A 15558-nucleotide genomic window follows, 5' to 3' on the forward strand; every position below is an offset into this window, starting at 1 on the left:
TTTCAGGAAATACAAAACCCATTTGTTTAAAAATTTGATTTTCATGTCACCTGAAGGCACCGAACCAGCAGAGTTTGGATTGAAAGTAAGCCCAATTTTTTAAGGCTGAATGTCAATGTAAAACTTTCTTTGATTTCAGTGAGGGAGGTTGGGAGCTCCTTCGGGATTGCTGTATCACAGTACTGAGCTAAATGGGTCTTTACAACCTGTGAGGTTTAATGACGTGTATTTAGTGAAATGACCATCTGTAAGAGCAATGACACAATGCAGCCCTAGGAGAAAGTCATAAAATCGGATTGATAGAAGTCTAAGTTAGCCACTGATCTGAGTGACAATACCAATTAATGATCCTGAAACAACAGTAATTTATAACCAGATTGGTTTACTCTGATTCACTAACAGACTTGGATACAATCTATTTATAAAATACAGATTTGAAACAAAATTCTGCATTTCAAAAGTAGAGAATACAGTAGAAAATGCATTTAATAAACTAATGGCTAATATAAAACTAGAAACCTACAAAAAGGTCACATAAATCAGAACAGAACATGTGAGCTTAGATTAATTGAGAAGAAATGTCCAAAGGAATTTCTTCAAGATTCAATACACCGATACTATCTTGGTAGCACAAATGTAAAAATACTAATAATCGTAGCAGAGAACTGACCTATGTTGGTGTTTCTCTGTAGTCATTTTGAAACAATACAGGTTTTGAACGGTCCCTAATGTGGGTCTGCAGTATAGCGAAGGTCTTGTTCCGTGGATGTCTGTGTTCACGTACCAGGTGAGGGTGGACGTCCATCACTGCCGGTTCTGGGTATACCGGGACAGAAATCAGTCTGGGGCAGGGCAAAAAGTTTAAGGCTTCTTTAATTTGTAACAAGTTGCCGTAGTTCCGGAGGGCTGCTAGGCTTTGCGGTCTTGAGCGACCTTCGTCTGCCATCGGTGTGCTACCCCCCAAAGTGGAGCACGGGGCAGAGTTCTGTGGTGCTGTGGGGTGGCAGAAACAGCGCTTTTGGACTAATTGTTTTGTCGTGTGCCACTTCAGAGTCACTGTAAAATCGTACCTCAAACTTAACAAGGGGGTGGCTGCGCGTAAAATTAGGGAGTTAGTATTTTGTTCTTCCAACAGTGAGATGACAGTCAAAGCACTGTGTTTTGGGTTTGGTGTAGAACTATGGGGCAAGTATTGACAGGCTGAAATTAGCTCAGTAAAGGGCAGATAAAGTGCTTGAAGGACATGAAAAGCCAATCCATGCAGAATGACGACAGCTGACAAACTGAATGAAGAAGTAATTTTTACAAGCATGTGAAAGGTGCTTTAAGTGAGGGGGGAAGAAAAAGCAGTTGTGTGTTCATTAGTCTAATTGTGGAAGACTGATAATTTGAACAACAGGAAAGCAAGTAGGGAAGTTTGATAAGCAGAAAGCCAGTTATATTGAAAGCAGAAATGAAAATTTGATTATTTAGCTTGGGATGAAGAAAAATATATAAGCTCCATAAAATGTAGCAGTAAGCAGCCGTTTACTGCAGCAGGTCTGGGGTACAGTTAGCGAGCGTGGGCAAAGTGGATGCCTCTTGCTCTCCAGTGGTATCGTGTGAACACGTAAGGGACGGGCGGCGCAGCTCAGGCTTTGTAACAGGCATGTAACAGTCACCTTTTCTGACAAAATGGAAGACAGAATAAACAAGCTGAAGTTCATCCTGAGGAAGGAGAGGTAATTATTAATACGGCCTTTAGTACGTGGATGCCTAAAGAGCTGCCCTCTAAAAGCTTTCAGAAATGTCTTTCAAACCACTGCCGAATTTATGATGTCTGGAGCCAACTATATTGTTTTGGCATTAACACGGACAGCTAATTCAAACCCTACATATCACATGCTGCTTTGCACGTTGTTTTGCAGAGCTGTGTTGGAACTTCAGTTTACTTATAGAGCAGAAAATGGATGTCACCACATTTGGTTGCTGAGCCTTCTGGCATTCCTCACGTACCTCACTCTTTAATGTAGAAAAATTCTGCATACTCTGAACGTCTCAATAACAATAGTAATGTTCAATACTGTCCTAGGACCAATCTGATCTTGTGTGCTGTCTCCAGGTCTGTTTATGTCTGTTTTAATATACTCGCAGAATACGTCAAAGTGGATTGTGCAGTGTATTTATCTGATAAAGGGTTTTACTTTTTTATTTATTCTGTGCATGGAACAGAACACACCATCAGACAGGCGGCACAGCATCGCTTTAGCTGGCCTTAGGGATGCAACGGAAGGCAGGCGCAGTAGCCCTCATGTTTGAGATGAGAAGCTGAAGCTCTTCCCAGTTGTTTAGGTAGAACACCTGTGAGGTACCCAGAGGAAAATCGAGTGTTCGTACGTGCTTAAAGAATGATTGCTTACTCTACAAAAACTTACATATTCCTGAAAGACAGTCTCTTTAGTTTTAATCTCCTTAAGAGATCTCCCATAGTCTGTTCCATCCCAAGTATGAGCAATCAAGGCTGTTCTTTTTTATGTGAGATGAGCAATTGTCATGCATGAGTGATTTTCAAGTATTTGCAGACTACGACTTGGGTATTATATGAACGATGACGATACCTTAAACCTTGATAACCTCTGTTTTGTGCTGCTTCTCGTGATCTCTGAGCTGTGAGTTTATTCAGACTTTTTTTTTTTCCAAAATCTGTAGCACTCTGATTTTTAAAAATCTCTGCTTTTAAAGGATTAAAATGTTATTTTCTTGCTTTGTAGCCATTTCCATTGGTTTCCTCTTCACGATGGTTAGTGAAAAGGGGTGAATTAACAACATATGTAGAAGACACTGGACTTTTTTCTAAAAGGACTTCTAAGCAGCAGGTGTACTTCTTCCTCTTTAATGATGTCCTCATTATCACCAAGAAGAAGAGGTAAGAGCGTCACCAATGTAAAATTGCTTTTGTGTTCAACTCCCTGAATCGCAGAGAGAACAGCTGAGTTACCCTCTTCTTTTAAAACTACCACGGCAGTTGTGTGTGCCTCCCCCAGGGGAAGTGAAAAGCAACGCCTTCTGGCTTTGGACCAGCAAACTTGAGTGCATCCACAGCACTTTTACGTCTATTCTAGCCACATGCCTGTTTGAAAGAATGAAGGGGTTTCAAAGAGAAGTAAGTGGACCCGGTACATTTGCAACATAAACCGGGAGGGAATATGGTTTAAATGTGTTTTAAGTCCAGTACACACTTGTAAAGCCATTTCTATGTTTTCATATTCTGTGTCAGAGAGAGTAAATGAATTAAGATGTTATTTCAGTTTTCTAATACTGCTCTCTCGAACTGTGTTTAGAAATGACAAGTAACTGCTTGTTAAACAGGATTTATTTTTGGCAAATGCAATTGAAATTCCGAATTGTCAAACAAATTAGAAAGTTCATCCTTGATGCCTCAGCAAAGGGAGAGGTTTTGGAAAGGCAGAGAAGTAGGAATTTTCATTCCCCTCCACGCTTTCCACACTTGAGCTGTTTTTGAGAATGATGTATGGGATACAACTTTTAACAGTCTCCATTTAATTTTTTATCATTAAATTTGAGGGAATGTTTAGAATAATTAAATTGAATGGAATTTACATCCTCTGCTGTTGCTATTAGGTAACACTTGATAGATAAACCTTATTCCTGAGGCTAAAAACTGTTGTGAAGAACAATTATCTTGCATCTGGCTTGGCCAGTTAAGCCAAATACCAGCTATTCTTAAAACGCACCCTTCTGTGAAACTTCTAATCCGTAATTTAGATAAATTCTCAGGAATTAGGTATGATATAACATCTGAGAAGAAAATGCTAATATTTAAGCAAAGAGCTAAATGGAAATGGAGGGGAAAAATAATTAAGTGAAGGGGTATTTTTTTATAAAGATGGGAAGAAAAGTGACTCGATTTCTCCCCGGCTGTCTCACTGCCCTGAACATGTCTCTGAGATTCAGTGTTTATCAAAGCCTATGCTGAAATGTTTCTGTGAAAGTCTCTTGTTAAATCACTGGCAGCGCATCACAGAGCTGTATCGCACTTTTTTTAAGCAGTGCATTTCTTTTCTCACGAGACTACTGTTAACGTAGTTTGGTGTTGGTAGCTAAGTAAATGTTTGAGTTGGGGAAACAGTGAAAATTCTATTATCTGTGTTGTTCCATTGTTTATTGGTTTCCTATGTGATGGTTTGTTGTCCAGATTATAAAACACTTTTGTAACAACATATCTTATCCAAACTTGGGGGCTTTTTGATTTAGAACAGCTTCCAGCTGTTGGAATTGAAATGTCCTAAATGGGCCCAGAAGTCAAAGTTGAAGAACACTTCATGTTAGTGATCAGATTCACATACTCACTCTACTGAGACCCCCTAAACAAAAGGGTATATAAATGAAAAGCACTGATTTCTGCCAGTCTCCCAGATGCTCAGAGCATGAAGCATGTACTTTGCCCAAGTCACTAAGCTTATTAATAATATTTGAGCTTTTTGGTGATGTGTTTTCCCACCCACAGTGTTCCCATGGACACCACAGCAGTGGACAGAAATATTTGTAACTAGTTGAGTTTAAATGTTTGTGTTTTTACTTGAGCAGTTGCATTTCAGAAGATTCTTAACATTGCACAAAACCCCAACTCCTCACTACTGTGCTAAAAATACTAATTACTTAGTGCTGCAATCATGCTGTTTAATCTTTACCCAGAAGTTAATCTTCAGCTCTCCCGTCCCAGCAGTTTGCCATATAAGTAGAGCCTCACGCACGCAGCTGGCAGTGGCTCAGTCCCGGCTTCTTACAGGCCAGGCGTGATGGCACCTGTCGGAGAAGTCCTGTTGGTGACTGTTAGGTAATTCCAGCCCCACCAGATACGGCGCGCATCACGTCCTCATCTCGCGGACACTTTCCAAATGTCAGAATCATCGCTGGGAGACAGCATTTTTAATCCTGAGGGAGAAGCGTTCCAAAAACCTTTTTCTAATGAGAACTGTTACATTTTAGCTGTAAAAAAAGATCTTGTGTTGGTGCATACTCAGCATGCGCCAGAGTTCTTAACATTTTAATTTTAATGATATTTCATTCAGCATAATCTTCCTCAGCTACAATTTCACCTCCTGATTGAAACCGCAAGGTTTAACTGCCTTTGCTTATCCATTAAGTAGGTTAAATGAAATTCAGCTACCAAAGTCTCTTCCTTTTTAACAGGCACTGCGTGGCTATATCTCATGCCACTATGAAATATTTCAGAGGTCTGTGCTCTCCATGTCACCGCTGGACGGTGCGTTTTTGTGTGTCACAGGTAGCTTGGCAGTCAAGTGGGCTCTGACTGGTGTGCTGTAAAGCAGCTCCTCAGCTGCCTCATCACACCCGCCCTTTGACGGAGTAAGGCAAACAGCTACTGAATAATACTCACGATTGGCCATTGGGATTAGCCCAAAAAGCAACACATGAGCTTGTGATGTATGTCATTCTACACAAGAGTTTGGAGAATAAAAATGTGCATTTCAGTGCTGCTCGGCTTCTGGTTAATTTGGAACTTTTTCCCTGTTCAGTAGTACTTTCTTGTAGCCCCTTCTGCTGGGTAGACACAATCTGATTTTTTTTTTTTTTTTTTTTTTTTTTAAATGTCACTTAAAAAAAACCCTTTCTTAATACTTGTAAAGTTTTAATACATTACCTTGAAAAGAATGGTCAGTGCTAGCATGTGTCAGGATGTCCACGTCTCGGTGGAAAGGCCAACCGCTACACGGTTGGTGCACAGCAAGGTATCAGTTAATTCTTCTTCATGTGAAGACGGATGTTGGTTGGATTATGGCACAAAGCGAAGAGCTGGGCGATGTCTGGACTGCTCAACGTTCTCCTCCAGGGCTGCCTGTGCAGCCAGGGGAGAAGGTGGGTCCCTTAGGAGAGCAGTTCTAAGCAGAAGCCTAATTCTGCCTGTTTGAACTGCGGTCTAGAAGAGCATCTCTCTCTCTGCGACTGTTCTGGTAGCTCTGGGACGTTAGCTTAGAAATTTGTGAAGTTAAACACTGTGACTACTCTGCAAAGATCTCGGTGTAAACTGACTTTAACCTAAATATTTCATGCATTGTTCATTCAGGTTGTGGTAGTGTTGCTGAACCACTACTGGTTTAACCCTTTTGTTTCATTCTCTAACTCCGTTCTCTTTTTGCTCCTTTTCTGGCTTCTGTTCGTTTTTGATCCACCCCCTTGCTGTACTGTGAATTGCCACTATTTTGGCCACGGCATCCCCTGCAGGGACCAGAAAACCAATAGCTTATGCTGACATTGGATTTTGAAGGTAGTATTCTGACGTAAGGAGTAACATGCAATGTAATTCATCTCTCAAGAGCTGTTCTTCCAGGCTGCCTCATGATTCCTATGCACTACACTACAGTTGTTACTCGTGTTGTGCTTGGGAGATATGCTTTCTCTGGGGCTAGTGAAGAAACTATTCCAAAGCATGATGAAATCAATGCTTTAGTAAAATATAGAATACTTGGTTTAAACACCTATACTACTTTTATGTTTGCATGTATTTCCTTCATCATGAGTTTTCAGTTTTCTCCCTCTTCTAAAGCCCAGGTATGGGTGTAAGTGTCATCCCTACCTCTCTGCACAGCTGACGAGCGTAACTGCTGGGTGTAGGTACCTGTGGGTCTGGTGCCCGGCGCAGTAGAGTTTCTGTAGTGCACACTTTATAACTGCTGGAGGAGAGCACCAGGCTACAGAGGAGGCGATTTCTCCCATACCTTTTGCCGGCTCAGAAGCGTACACCGTAACGTTCTTCTGCTAAAAATTGGATACAGCTAGCTTTGAACTCTACCAAAAGTCAAATGCCTCCTTTTATCCCGCGTGCCCTTGTGGGACCACAAAGATATGATTACATGTATTAGTAATTAATGCTCAAAGCTGCCTATGAGCTAGCTCTATGTTCTGCAGAGTTCAGGAGAACTCTGCAATTCATGAAGTTTTGTTACAGAATCACAGAATCTTCAGAGTTGGAAGGGACCTCTAGAGATCATCTAGCCCAACTCCCCTGCTAAAGCAGGACTGCCCAGAGCACATCACTCAGGACTGCATCCAGGCGGGTCTTGAAAACCTCCAGAGAAGGGGAGATTTTGGCCATGACATCTACTGTTATGGGTGCCACTGTGTTACATACAACTGTCGTGGTTTGGTCACAGCTGACGGCAAAGAACCATGCGGCAGCTCGCTCGAGCCCCACAGCTATGGGGGAAAATGTGAAGAGAAAGGCAAAACTCGTGGGTTGAGATAAAGGCAGTTGAACAAAACAGCAAAGGAAAGAGGAAAAACACCACCACCACTGATAAAGGAATATATTAACGCGATTACGGTACCGCTGCTCCCCCACTGGACTCAGGCAGCCCCAGCCTGCCCTGAGCCCCGACTCCCCGCCAGCTCCCCCTATGGCGCAGGCATGGCTCGTGGTATGGAATACCTGTGTCCCTGCCGCATCCTTGGGGAAACTAACCCCATCCCTGCTAGAACCAGGACAACAACTAAACAGCTGCCTTATCCAGCTATTCAGAAAATCCACCAGTTACATCCCGAGTGCTGTTATAAGATTTCAGGTGAACTCCAGAGGGGATTATATTTTGAATGAGAGTACATTTATTGAATATTCTATTTTCCACAATCCCCTAAGGATATTGCTAGAATCCTGTCTGTCTTAACAGCTCTGTGGCTTCTCAGCTCCTGAGATACACTGACAGCGGAATGCAGCTGGACTTCATACACTGGACATCACCTGGGGCTTCACTGCTGCTTGGGAATGTTACCTGTGCGCAGCTGCTTGAAAACCCATAGTTTTACTCAAGGTGCCAGGGGTGACTTTGTAACTAAAGGCAAGCACAAATGCAAAGTAACTTGCATGGAACACAAAGGATTTTAGAGTAATGCAGCTGGAAAGAGTAAAGGAAATCGGGAGACTGCCCAGGTGCTTTCTGATAAGGTATAGGGGGTCTAGAACAGATGGTACTGCATCGAGAGCTATCTGGTCTTCATACAAGCGCCTCTAAAATTTGCATGCATTCTCTGCGAAGGGATGTAAAATACTCCTGTTTTTTCATGTTCTTTTCTAAATAAAAGTTTAGCAAAAAAGTTCAGTCTTAAACTGAAAATGAACGTAGGCATGTTGGTATTACCTGATTACAGTAATTTTAGAGAATGTGCTAAATGTTGTTCCTGTTACTTCGCTGCCTGGCGGAGCGGATTAGCTTTCCCTTTATGTACAGCTGCTCACGCCAGCTCTGTCAGCTTTATCTGCATATTTTGTTACCCGTTTGGAAGGAGGGGAGTTTGTGGAGGTAAAAAGATGAGGGCTGCCCAGCAGTTTCAAATCGGACTTTTGCTGAATAGAGGTAAGAAATAGGAAGGATTTGTAGAGGTTTATCTTTACTGATTAATTAGTAAAGAATGCATTTATTATTCATTATGCAAATGTATAGACTACATTTCTTTTCCAGATGCAAGATTCCCAAGTAACTACAGCAGCATGCTGAGCTGTTTTTGCTAGTTCTGTCCCTGGCTATGCAGGGATTGCCCACACTAAAATACTGAGCTGAAGTCTTTAAAAAAAAAACAAACCAAACCCAACCACACCGATAAACAAAAAACAACAAAACAAAAAACACCCCCCACCCCCAAAAAAACCCCACCCACCCCCCCAGCCTTTCTCTGTTTTGGAGCATATATTTTAAGAAAAAAGAGGAAGAGAGAGACTGATAACTATTAGATATAAAATGTTTTTTTCTTCTTCAGTAGGAAGCCTCAGCTGCTATGGATGGCACTTGAAACAATTGTCCTCAAGTGATAAGTAGCATCTCTTTGTAGATAAAGGAATTAGAGTCTAGAGCTGGAATTAGGGGAACGTGAAACCTAAATCCACAGTCTCTACTCCCTCCCCTCTCATAGCCCCTCTTTTAAAACACTTATGCTTTTCTACAGTAGCACAATCCCAGTAAATTTAAATCTGTTGTTTCAGGGAAGAGCTGTGTGTGCACCTTTCCCAAAAGATAAGGACATACAGAATACATTTGAATTAAGAGACCTTTTAGCATCCTGGGGTTGTATATGCAGAAATTAAAACTTAGCTTTCCACATGCTGAAATATTGAAGATTCTCCCATGTTCTCAGTGTGCTCATATTAAATTCCTTTAATTAGACCAAAACCTATTTGTAATCTGTATTCTTTCTACTTTGGGACCCACGAAGTCATGTGTAATAGCATATGTAACCTGCGTTCATTTTTACAGCACTCTGAGTTTGCTGTGTCCATCTCATTTCCGATGTGACTTACTTTTTTTACTCTAAGGAACATGGAAGCAACAGTCTGATCAAAAGCTAGGTTAACCAAAACTGGGGGGAGAGTTTTTAAAGCTATTTTAAGTTCTTGCAACGGTGTTTTTGGACGTTTGTCCCTTTGTCAATGGTACCTGACTGGGGAGTTGTGATTCCAGCCCTCAGAGTGGAAAAACACCAGCGGATTGTGGGGAATTGTTGGCACCGTTTTCAGACCTGGAGAAAACGAAACAGGGAAGGAAAGTGTTCATCATCTTAGGAGCTACAGTGATTTCAGTCCTTCTGTATGATAAATCTAACTAAGCTTGTCTGTCACTGCTTCTGCTTCCTTTGTAAAGCCCCCAACCTCCCCAGAAGAGATGAGAAGAAAAAATACTTGTGAGAAGGATTGGAATGTGATACTAATGGAACTACATTGATCACTTGAGAATGTACAAAGGTGTACTGGAAAAACCACAACATTTCAAGTATTTAATTCACAGAACAAAAGTAAAAATATATTCCACATAGTTGAAGTAAAATTTCTGTTTTTACACTAGACACACTGGCAGAAAGTATTAATCCACAAAAATCCATAAATACAGTATGACCTGTAAACCTGTCATCACTTGAATAGAAAAATTCTTCTAATGCTTTGTGAGACAGAAATCAGCAATCACTTACGTTTTGAGTCATAATGTTCTCAGTTGTGTTTTAGTTATTCTTTTTCTAAGGGATTAAAAGTAAGAATTATAGAGACCATTATATTAACTACTGAGGTATTTGCAAATATTTTTCTGACAGTTCACCAAATGGGTAGAATATATCCCAACAGACATTGTCATCAGCTGTCCGTTTTCTTACAAAAGCTGCACAACCATCAAGGAAGAACATGCTTCATTTGCACCTGCCAGAAAGGGGTATGTCACCATCAGCATTTCCGAGTGCTTCAGTTCCAGGTGTTGGGGATTTGATTTGTATCAGTTCAGTGCTTAGGTTTCTCTGTATCTGGCAGCAAAATTAATCTTCTCAAGTATTTTTTCAATTTAAATTATTTTAATGAACCATAGTAATACGAGGCTCTAGTGCAGCTTTTCGTCACTCGAGACTGAGGACTATCAGATTTTACTTTAAGATGGACTATGTATAGCTGCACCTTACAATTTGATGTATTTGATTGACTGCAAAATTTGTCGAACAGAGCAGCGTGTGAGCTGGGAGGGGGAACTGGCTTTATGCCGATGTATGCAGGGTTGTTTCTATTTTTTCTTATTGCACCAGTGTAGGACAACAAATCTGAAAAAAGTTTACAAGCGTACATAAAATTATGAGGCAATTTAGTTTATCAGCATCCTGGGTTGGTGATATGTCCTGGTAAACTTGCAGATGTGTGTAAGACAATTCTAGGAAATACGCTCTCAAGCTTCAGTGGAAACAAAAAGGCCATTTTATCCGCCTTCTCTTTTCTTGTGATCAACTCATATTTCTTGAATAAGTGATGTAGATTCTTTTAACTGTTTCTTTTGCTATGTTTCACGACTTTAAAAATTTGAAAATGCCATTATTTTCCTCTGGGAAAAAAATACATTTCCAGTGTTGCCTTGATATGAGTTAGCAGTAAAAGCAATCGACAGGATTACTGGTTGACCTTATGTAAAAGTGCGAAGGAATGCTGCTCGAGATGTCTGGATGTTCTGAAGTTGAAGTCCACGTTGTAAATACATGGGAGTGGATTGAAGAATAGGGGGGTTGAAGTAACTGTTCCCCGCTACCGTCCATCACGGCCGTACGTGACAGGGTGCCTTGTCCAGACATGCGGCTTTGCCCTGCCCTCAGCCCTCCGGAAGATCTTGAGTGGCTGAAGTGGTTCTCACATTTAGAAATAAAAGTCTGCTCTTCAGGCAAGAATGCATATTTTCATTAAAGTCCTTCTGTTGTTAAAATTAGTAATGCTTTTATATTCTGATTTGTGATGTCTAATGTTTGCATGTTTTCACCTATCTGGGAAAACTACCATAACGTCATTTTGGCATAATTTAGCATTCAATGACTTTGACATAAGAAGTAGTTCTGAGGTCTTCTGTTTTCTGTGTCAAACGTGGTATTGTGTCAGCAAAGGTAAGTTTTGTCCACCTCTCTACCTACTTTTCAACTGTAAGGAAAGCAAAGTTTCTAACTTGCTTAATATCTTAGAATTCTTTCTAGTCACTTTTGGAAGTTATTAAGCACACATAGCAATCTTTATTCACGTCACTTGGAGTTAGTGTATTTATTTACAAAGTACTTTCTAAAAGGTAAATTGGGCAGTGCATTTTGCAAGACCAATAGTGTGCTACAGGCTGTTTTTAATATTCACAATTGACTAAAGTTGTGTTTCAGAAAACTGTAAAATAGTTTTTAGACTAGCCCTTTACATGCAGGTGGGCAAGGAGTACAGATGATTATCCTGTATTTAAAATGAAGATCAGTAGTGTTTGTCTGGAAGCAGTGTGCGTATCCATAGTGTTACAGGCACAGGAAAAGGGAAGTTTTACTTATATTCCCGTAAGATTCTAAAAGTAAAGTCTGCTGTTCATCGAAGCTACAGAAGAAAAAGAAGCACAATTCTGTACAATTGCTGTTCCTGTTTTCAAATTGAGTAAGTTGAGCTTACACCATCTCAAGAACGCCAAAGAACTGTGCCACTAAATGGAATTCCACAGTGTTTAAAAGCTGATCTATTTTATATCTTGGAAAATCGGTAGTTTCAAAAGCAAATAAACAGAAAAGTGAAGATCTGAGGTGTCAGAAGAATTGTACCGTACTACATAGTTAAAAGTGGATTCTATGTCTAGAAGCAAACTCAGTCATACTTAATGGAAAACTAAACATTCAACTTGTGGGGTTTTTTTTTTCTTCCCTCCTCTGTTCTGCAGTGAAGAGAGTTACAACGTCACAGATTACTCTTTAAGGGACCAGCTGGTGGTACAACAATGTGACAGCGAGGACCTGACTTCTTCTCCTGTAAAGAATGCTTCAACGATGCTCTACTCGCGGCAGAGTTCTGCGACTCACCTCTTCCGACTAGCGGTCCTCAGTAACCACGCAGGAGAGAAGGTGGAGATGCTCCTGGGAACAGAGACTCAGTAAGTAAACGGTTACTGTTTCTGTAACTTCTCACCTGATGATCTCAACAGACTGCCTCCCAGCCCCGGCCAAGCTAGTACGAAACGCCCAGCTTCCGTCTGGCAAGTTTAAATCAAAACGCAATGAAAGCAGTTGCCACGCAGGCAGTCTTTGTGGCGCCCGATCAGCCGTGCCCAGAGGAGCGCTGCTGCAGAGACGTTCCTCTGTTCGTGGTGCACCGTGCTGGTGCCCTGCTCAGGAACGCCGCGGCACTCGCTGCCACCCTGCCGGCGGCCGGGATTCGCACTCCGCGCATTGTGAGTGCGTACTTTGAGTGAGGCGAGGTAACCTCGACAGGCCTCTCTGACTGTAAAGAGTGGCAGAGCAGGAGAACGCGCAGCTTATGTACTATCCCCCCAGACAGACTGGAATAAGTATTACTGGAATAAAACACAGCCTCCTGCAAACCTAGTTCAGTTGCTCCAACGTCATCTTGTCACGAGAGGAATCAGTGGTTCTAAGTGCGCGTCCTGTTAGCATCAGTCTCTTTCCTTGAGGTCACGGTGTAGGAAAAATGGAAAATCGAATGCATACGCTGAAGTTCTGTGAACTGAAGTATCCATTGTTATGTGCTACTGTTTTGGGTCTTCAGGCCAAGATTTAACTGTGCCATGGAGATTGCCAGCTCCCTCGTCAGGGATTACTGAGTCCCTTCTAGTTGTTACTGGTGAGGCAAACAAGGGCTGCGGGACGGAGATTTAAGCAGTTTGGATTTCTTGGGGTTTGGGGGTTATGGAAGGAATTTCCATTAAATTTAAGTTATTTTCAACTTAAAAAAGAAAGAAAACAAAGTTCTGCCACATAATGCAAGTTTTAAGTAAACTACACAATCTAATGATTACATACTGCAATATGGGAGTTTCTTACTGTTTAATTTGAACTACAAATGTGACTTAAGCAGCCAAGTCCTCCGTCCAGGTGTGGAGCACAGCACTGGCAGGAGGAGACAGGCGCAGTGGGGGTAGCAGGCAAACGTCACCTGTGAATGGAGAGCGCTCTTGTCCTGGAGCAGCGATTTGTGAATTATTTATTATAACGGTTGGATGGTGCAGAAGTGGAAACAGTACTGGATTAAATGGGAGGAGGAGTTCGGCATTGCCTTGGGGAAGCTGTGGAGCTGTGCTGGGATAGAGGTGGTCCTTGTTCTCCTGTGCAGTTTTAAGAGTGTTCCGCTTTAGAAATGCGCAACAAGAAGCGTCTTGTTCTTTTGGGTGCAAATATTCGAGAGGCCATCATTGCTCTGTGGTGCCATTAACTTCCACACAACCCTTCACAAAAGTGAAAGATTTTATCTGTTTTAGTGGAAGCTGGAGGCAGGATAGAAGATGTGAAACAGAGTGCTCCAGACATATCCCAGCCTGGAAACTTTACAGTTTTAGGTTTGCTTTCAAAGTTTAGAATAACCCTGAAAGAAACTATAGATCATTAATGATTTCTAGTAAAGATCTCATTATAAAGTAAGCAGATGATTCAGACTTGTTTGGAAATGCATTTTTATTGGGAAAAAATGCAGTACATTTTTAGTTGTCTGGCCTTTTTAAGAAAAGACATTTTGTTCTGCAGATTTATTATTGATTTGCTGTATACTGTTCGTAATATAAATAGCAGTCTAGCAGATTGTCCTTCAGAGGAACACATTCTGAAAAGAATGACTTGACTTGGAAATTACCTATTTTTGTAGCGTATTATCATGTATACCCAGGGTACAGAAAAACTAAACTTTCTCTTAACTTTGAGAAGGACGGGAAGGGGATCTACAGTGGGAAGGCCAAGCTGGATGGTGTAGAGTCCTTATTGCGTACAATTTCGCACATGTAAAACTTAAATGTTTTCACTGACGCAAACATTTCTAGTGCGGTTTGATCGTGTTTTGTCACTTCCATGCGCTGTGGGGTTTCCAAGTACAAAAGTAGCAGCGTTAGGTCAGGAACTTTATATTGCTCTGTGAACAAGGCACAAAATACACGGTATACGCAGATTATGAAGAAATATACACTTAAACTGGGAGACAGTCTGGCATTATCCCATTGTTCTCAGAGTTGTAAGGAAAGTTGAAAGGAAATGTAGTTTTCCTGTTAAGAATGGTTACAGGGAACGGAAAATATGAGTATAAATAACACCTGTTTCTAAAAAAAAAAGGGGGGGAGCCCAGAAAGTTAAGCTCATGCAAAATTGTATACAGACTTTCTTATTTTAGTTGAAACACAAGTTTAGCACCACTTTTAATAGCTGAAATGTGTAAAGTAGCATGTGTTGTAGTTTTGGCCCTTTGAGCAACAGATATCAAATATTAGTAGGACATGTGCAGTAGTTTCAGCTTTGAGGAAGAATGTGTGTTGGGATATAAAAAAATTACCAGTGTCATCTGTTTTTTTCATTCTTGTAACATTCTAAGTGCATGTTGCAGATACAGTTCTTACAGGAAACCTGTTGGTATTGTATGTTAAAAATGCTGTATTGCATTTATCAGACCCTTTGTACATTAGATGGATTACTTTTTTTATTAGATTACTAATATGTATTAGTTACAGCCACTAGCGGAATAGTCTACCTGCATTGCTTCACAGTAATTAAACTAAAGGTATGCACGGCATCATGCCAGTAGGACCCATGTATATAGGCTTTTTTTTCTAATCCAACATGCTTAAAAGAGTTAAATGTGTTTGAATAATATATTGCTAGAAGTAGTATCACACCGTCTGGCGATATTTTGAGAGAAGAAAGGAGGTTTTGTTTTGTTTTCTTTACCCAGTAAGAGGAAAGCTTTAAACACAGAATTTTGAAAAGGGGAGTAGTCTCGGCTATTATGAAGACCATGAGTTGGGAAACCGAGTTTTGTCTTTGCTGTTTGCAGGAGTGACAGAGCTCGCTGGATTACAGCGCTTGGACAGGACAGAGACGGGCAGAACACGGACAGGACGAGTAAGTTACAACTGACATGATTTCTCAGAGCTTTGACAGGAGAATGGAAACGCGCTGCCCCTTAGTGGGGACATGAGCCAGCGGAGACTATAAGTACCTTAGAAACGCGGTCTGGTTTTTTTCCTGGGCTCTGTGGAGCTGCCCTCCCTTCCTGTGCACAGGGGCTGCTTTGAGGCGTTG

General features: G+C 41.2%; 1 protein-coding gene across 1 annotated transcript in view; it reads left to right on the forward strand.

The window, feature by feature from the left end:
- The window catches only part of ARHGEF26 (Rho guanine nucleotide exchange factor (GEF) 26), a 200452-nt gene that overhangs the window by 183326 nt on the left and 1568 nt on the right, over positions 1–15558 (forward strand). Inside the window, exons 11-13 of the mRNA XM_009884477.1 lie at positions 2751–2905; positions 12207–12416; positions 15311–15378. Coding sequence (XP_009882779.1) covers positions 2751–2905; positions 12207–12416; positions 15311–15378 — 433 coding nt within the window. The remainder of the gene's footprint in view (positions 1–2750; positions 2906–12206; positions 12417–15310; positions 15379–15558) is intronic.

The sequence above is a fragment of the Charadrius vociferus genome, unplaced genomic scaffold (genome assembly GCF_000708025.1).
Source record: "Charadrius vociferus isolate BGI_N301 unplaced genomic scaffold, ASM70802v2 scaffold104, whole genome shotgun sequence".
Lineage (NCBI taxonomy): Eukaryota > Metazoa > Chordata > Aves > Charadriiformes > Charadriidae > Charadrius > Charadrius vociferus.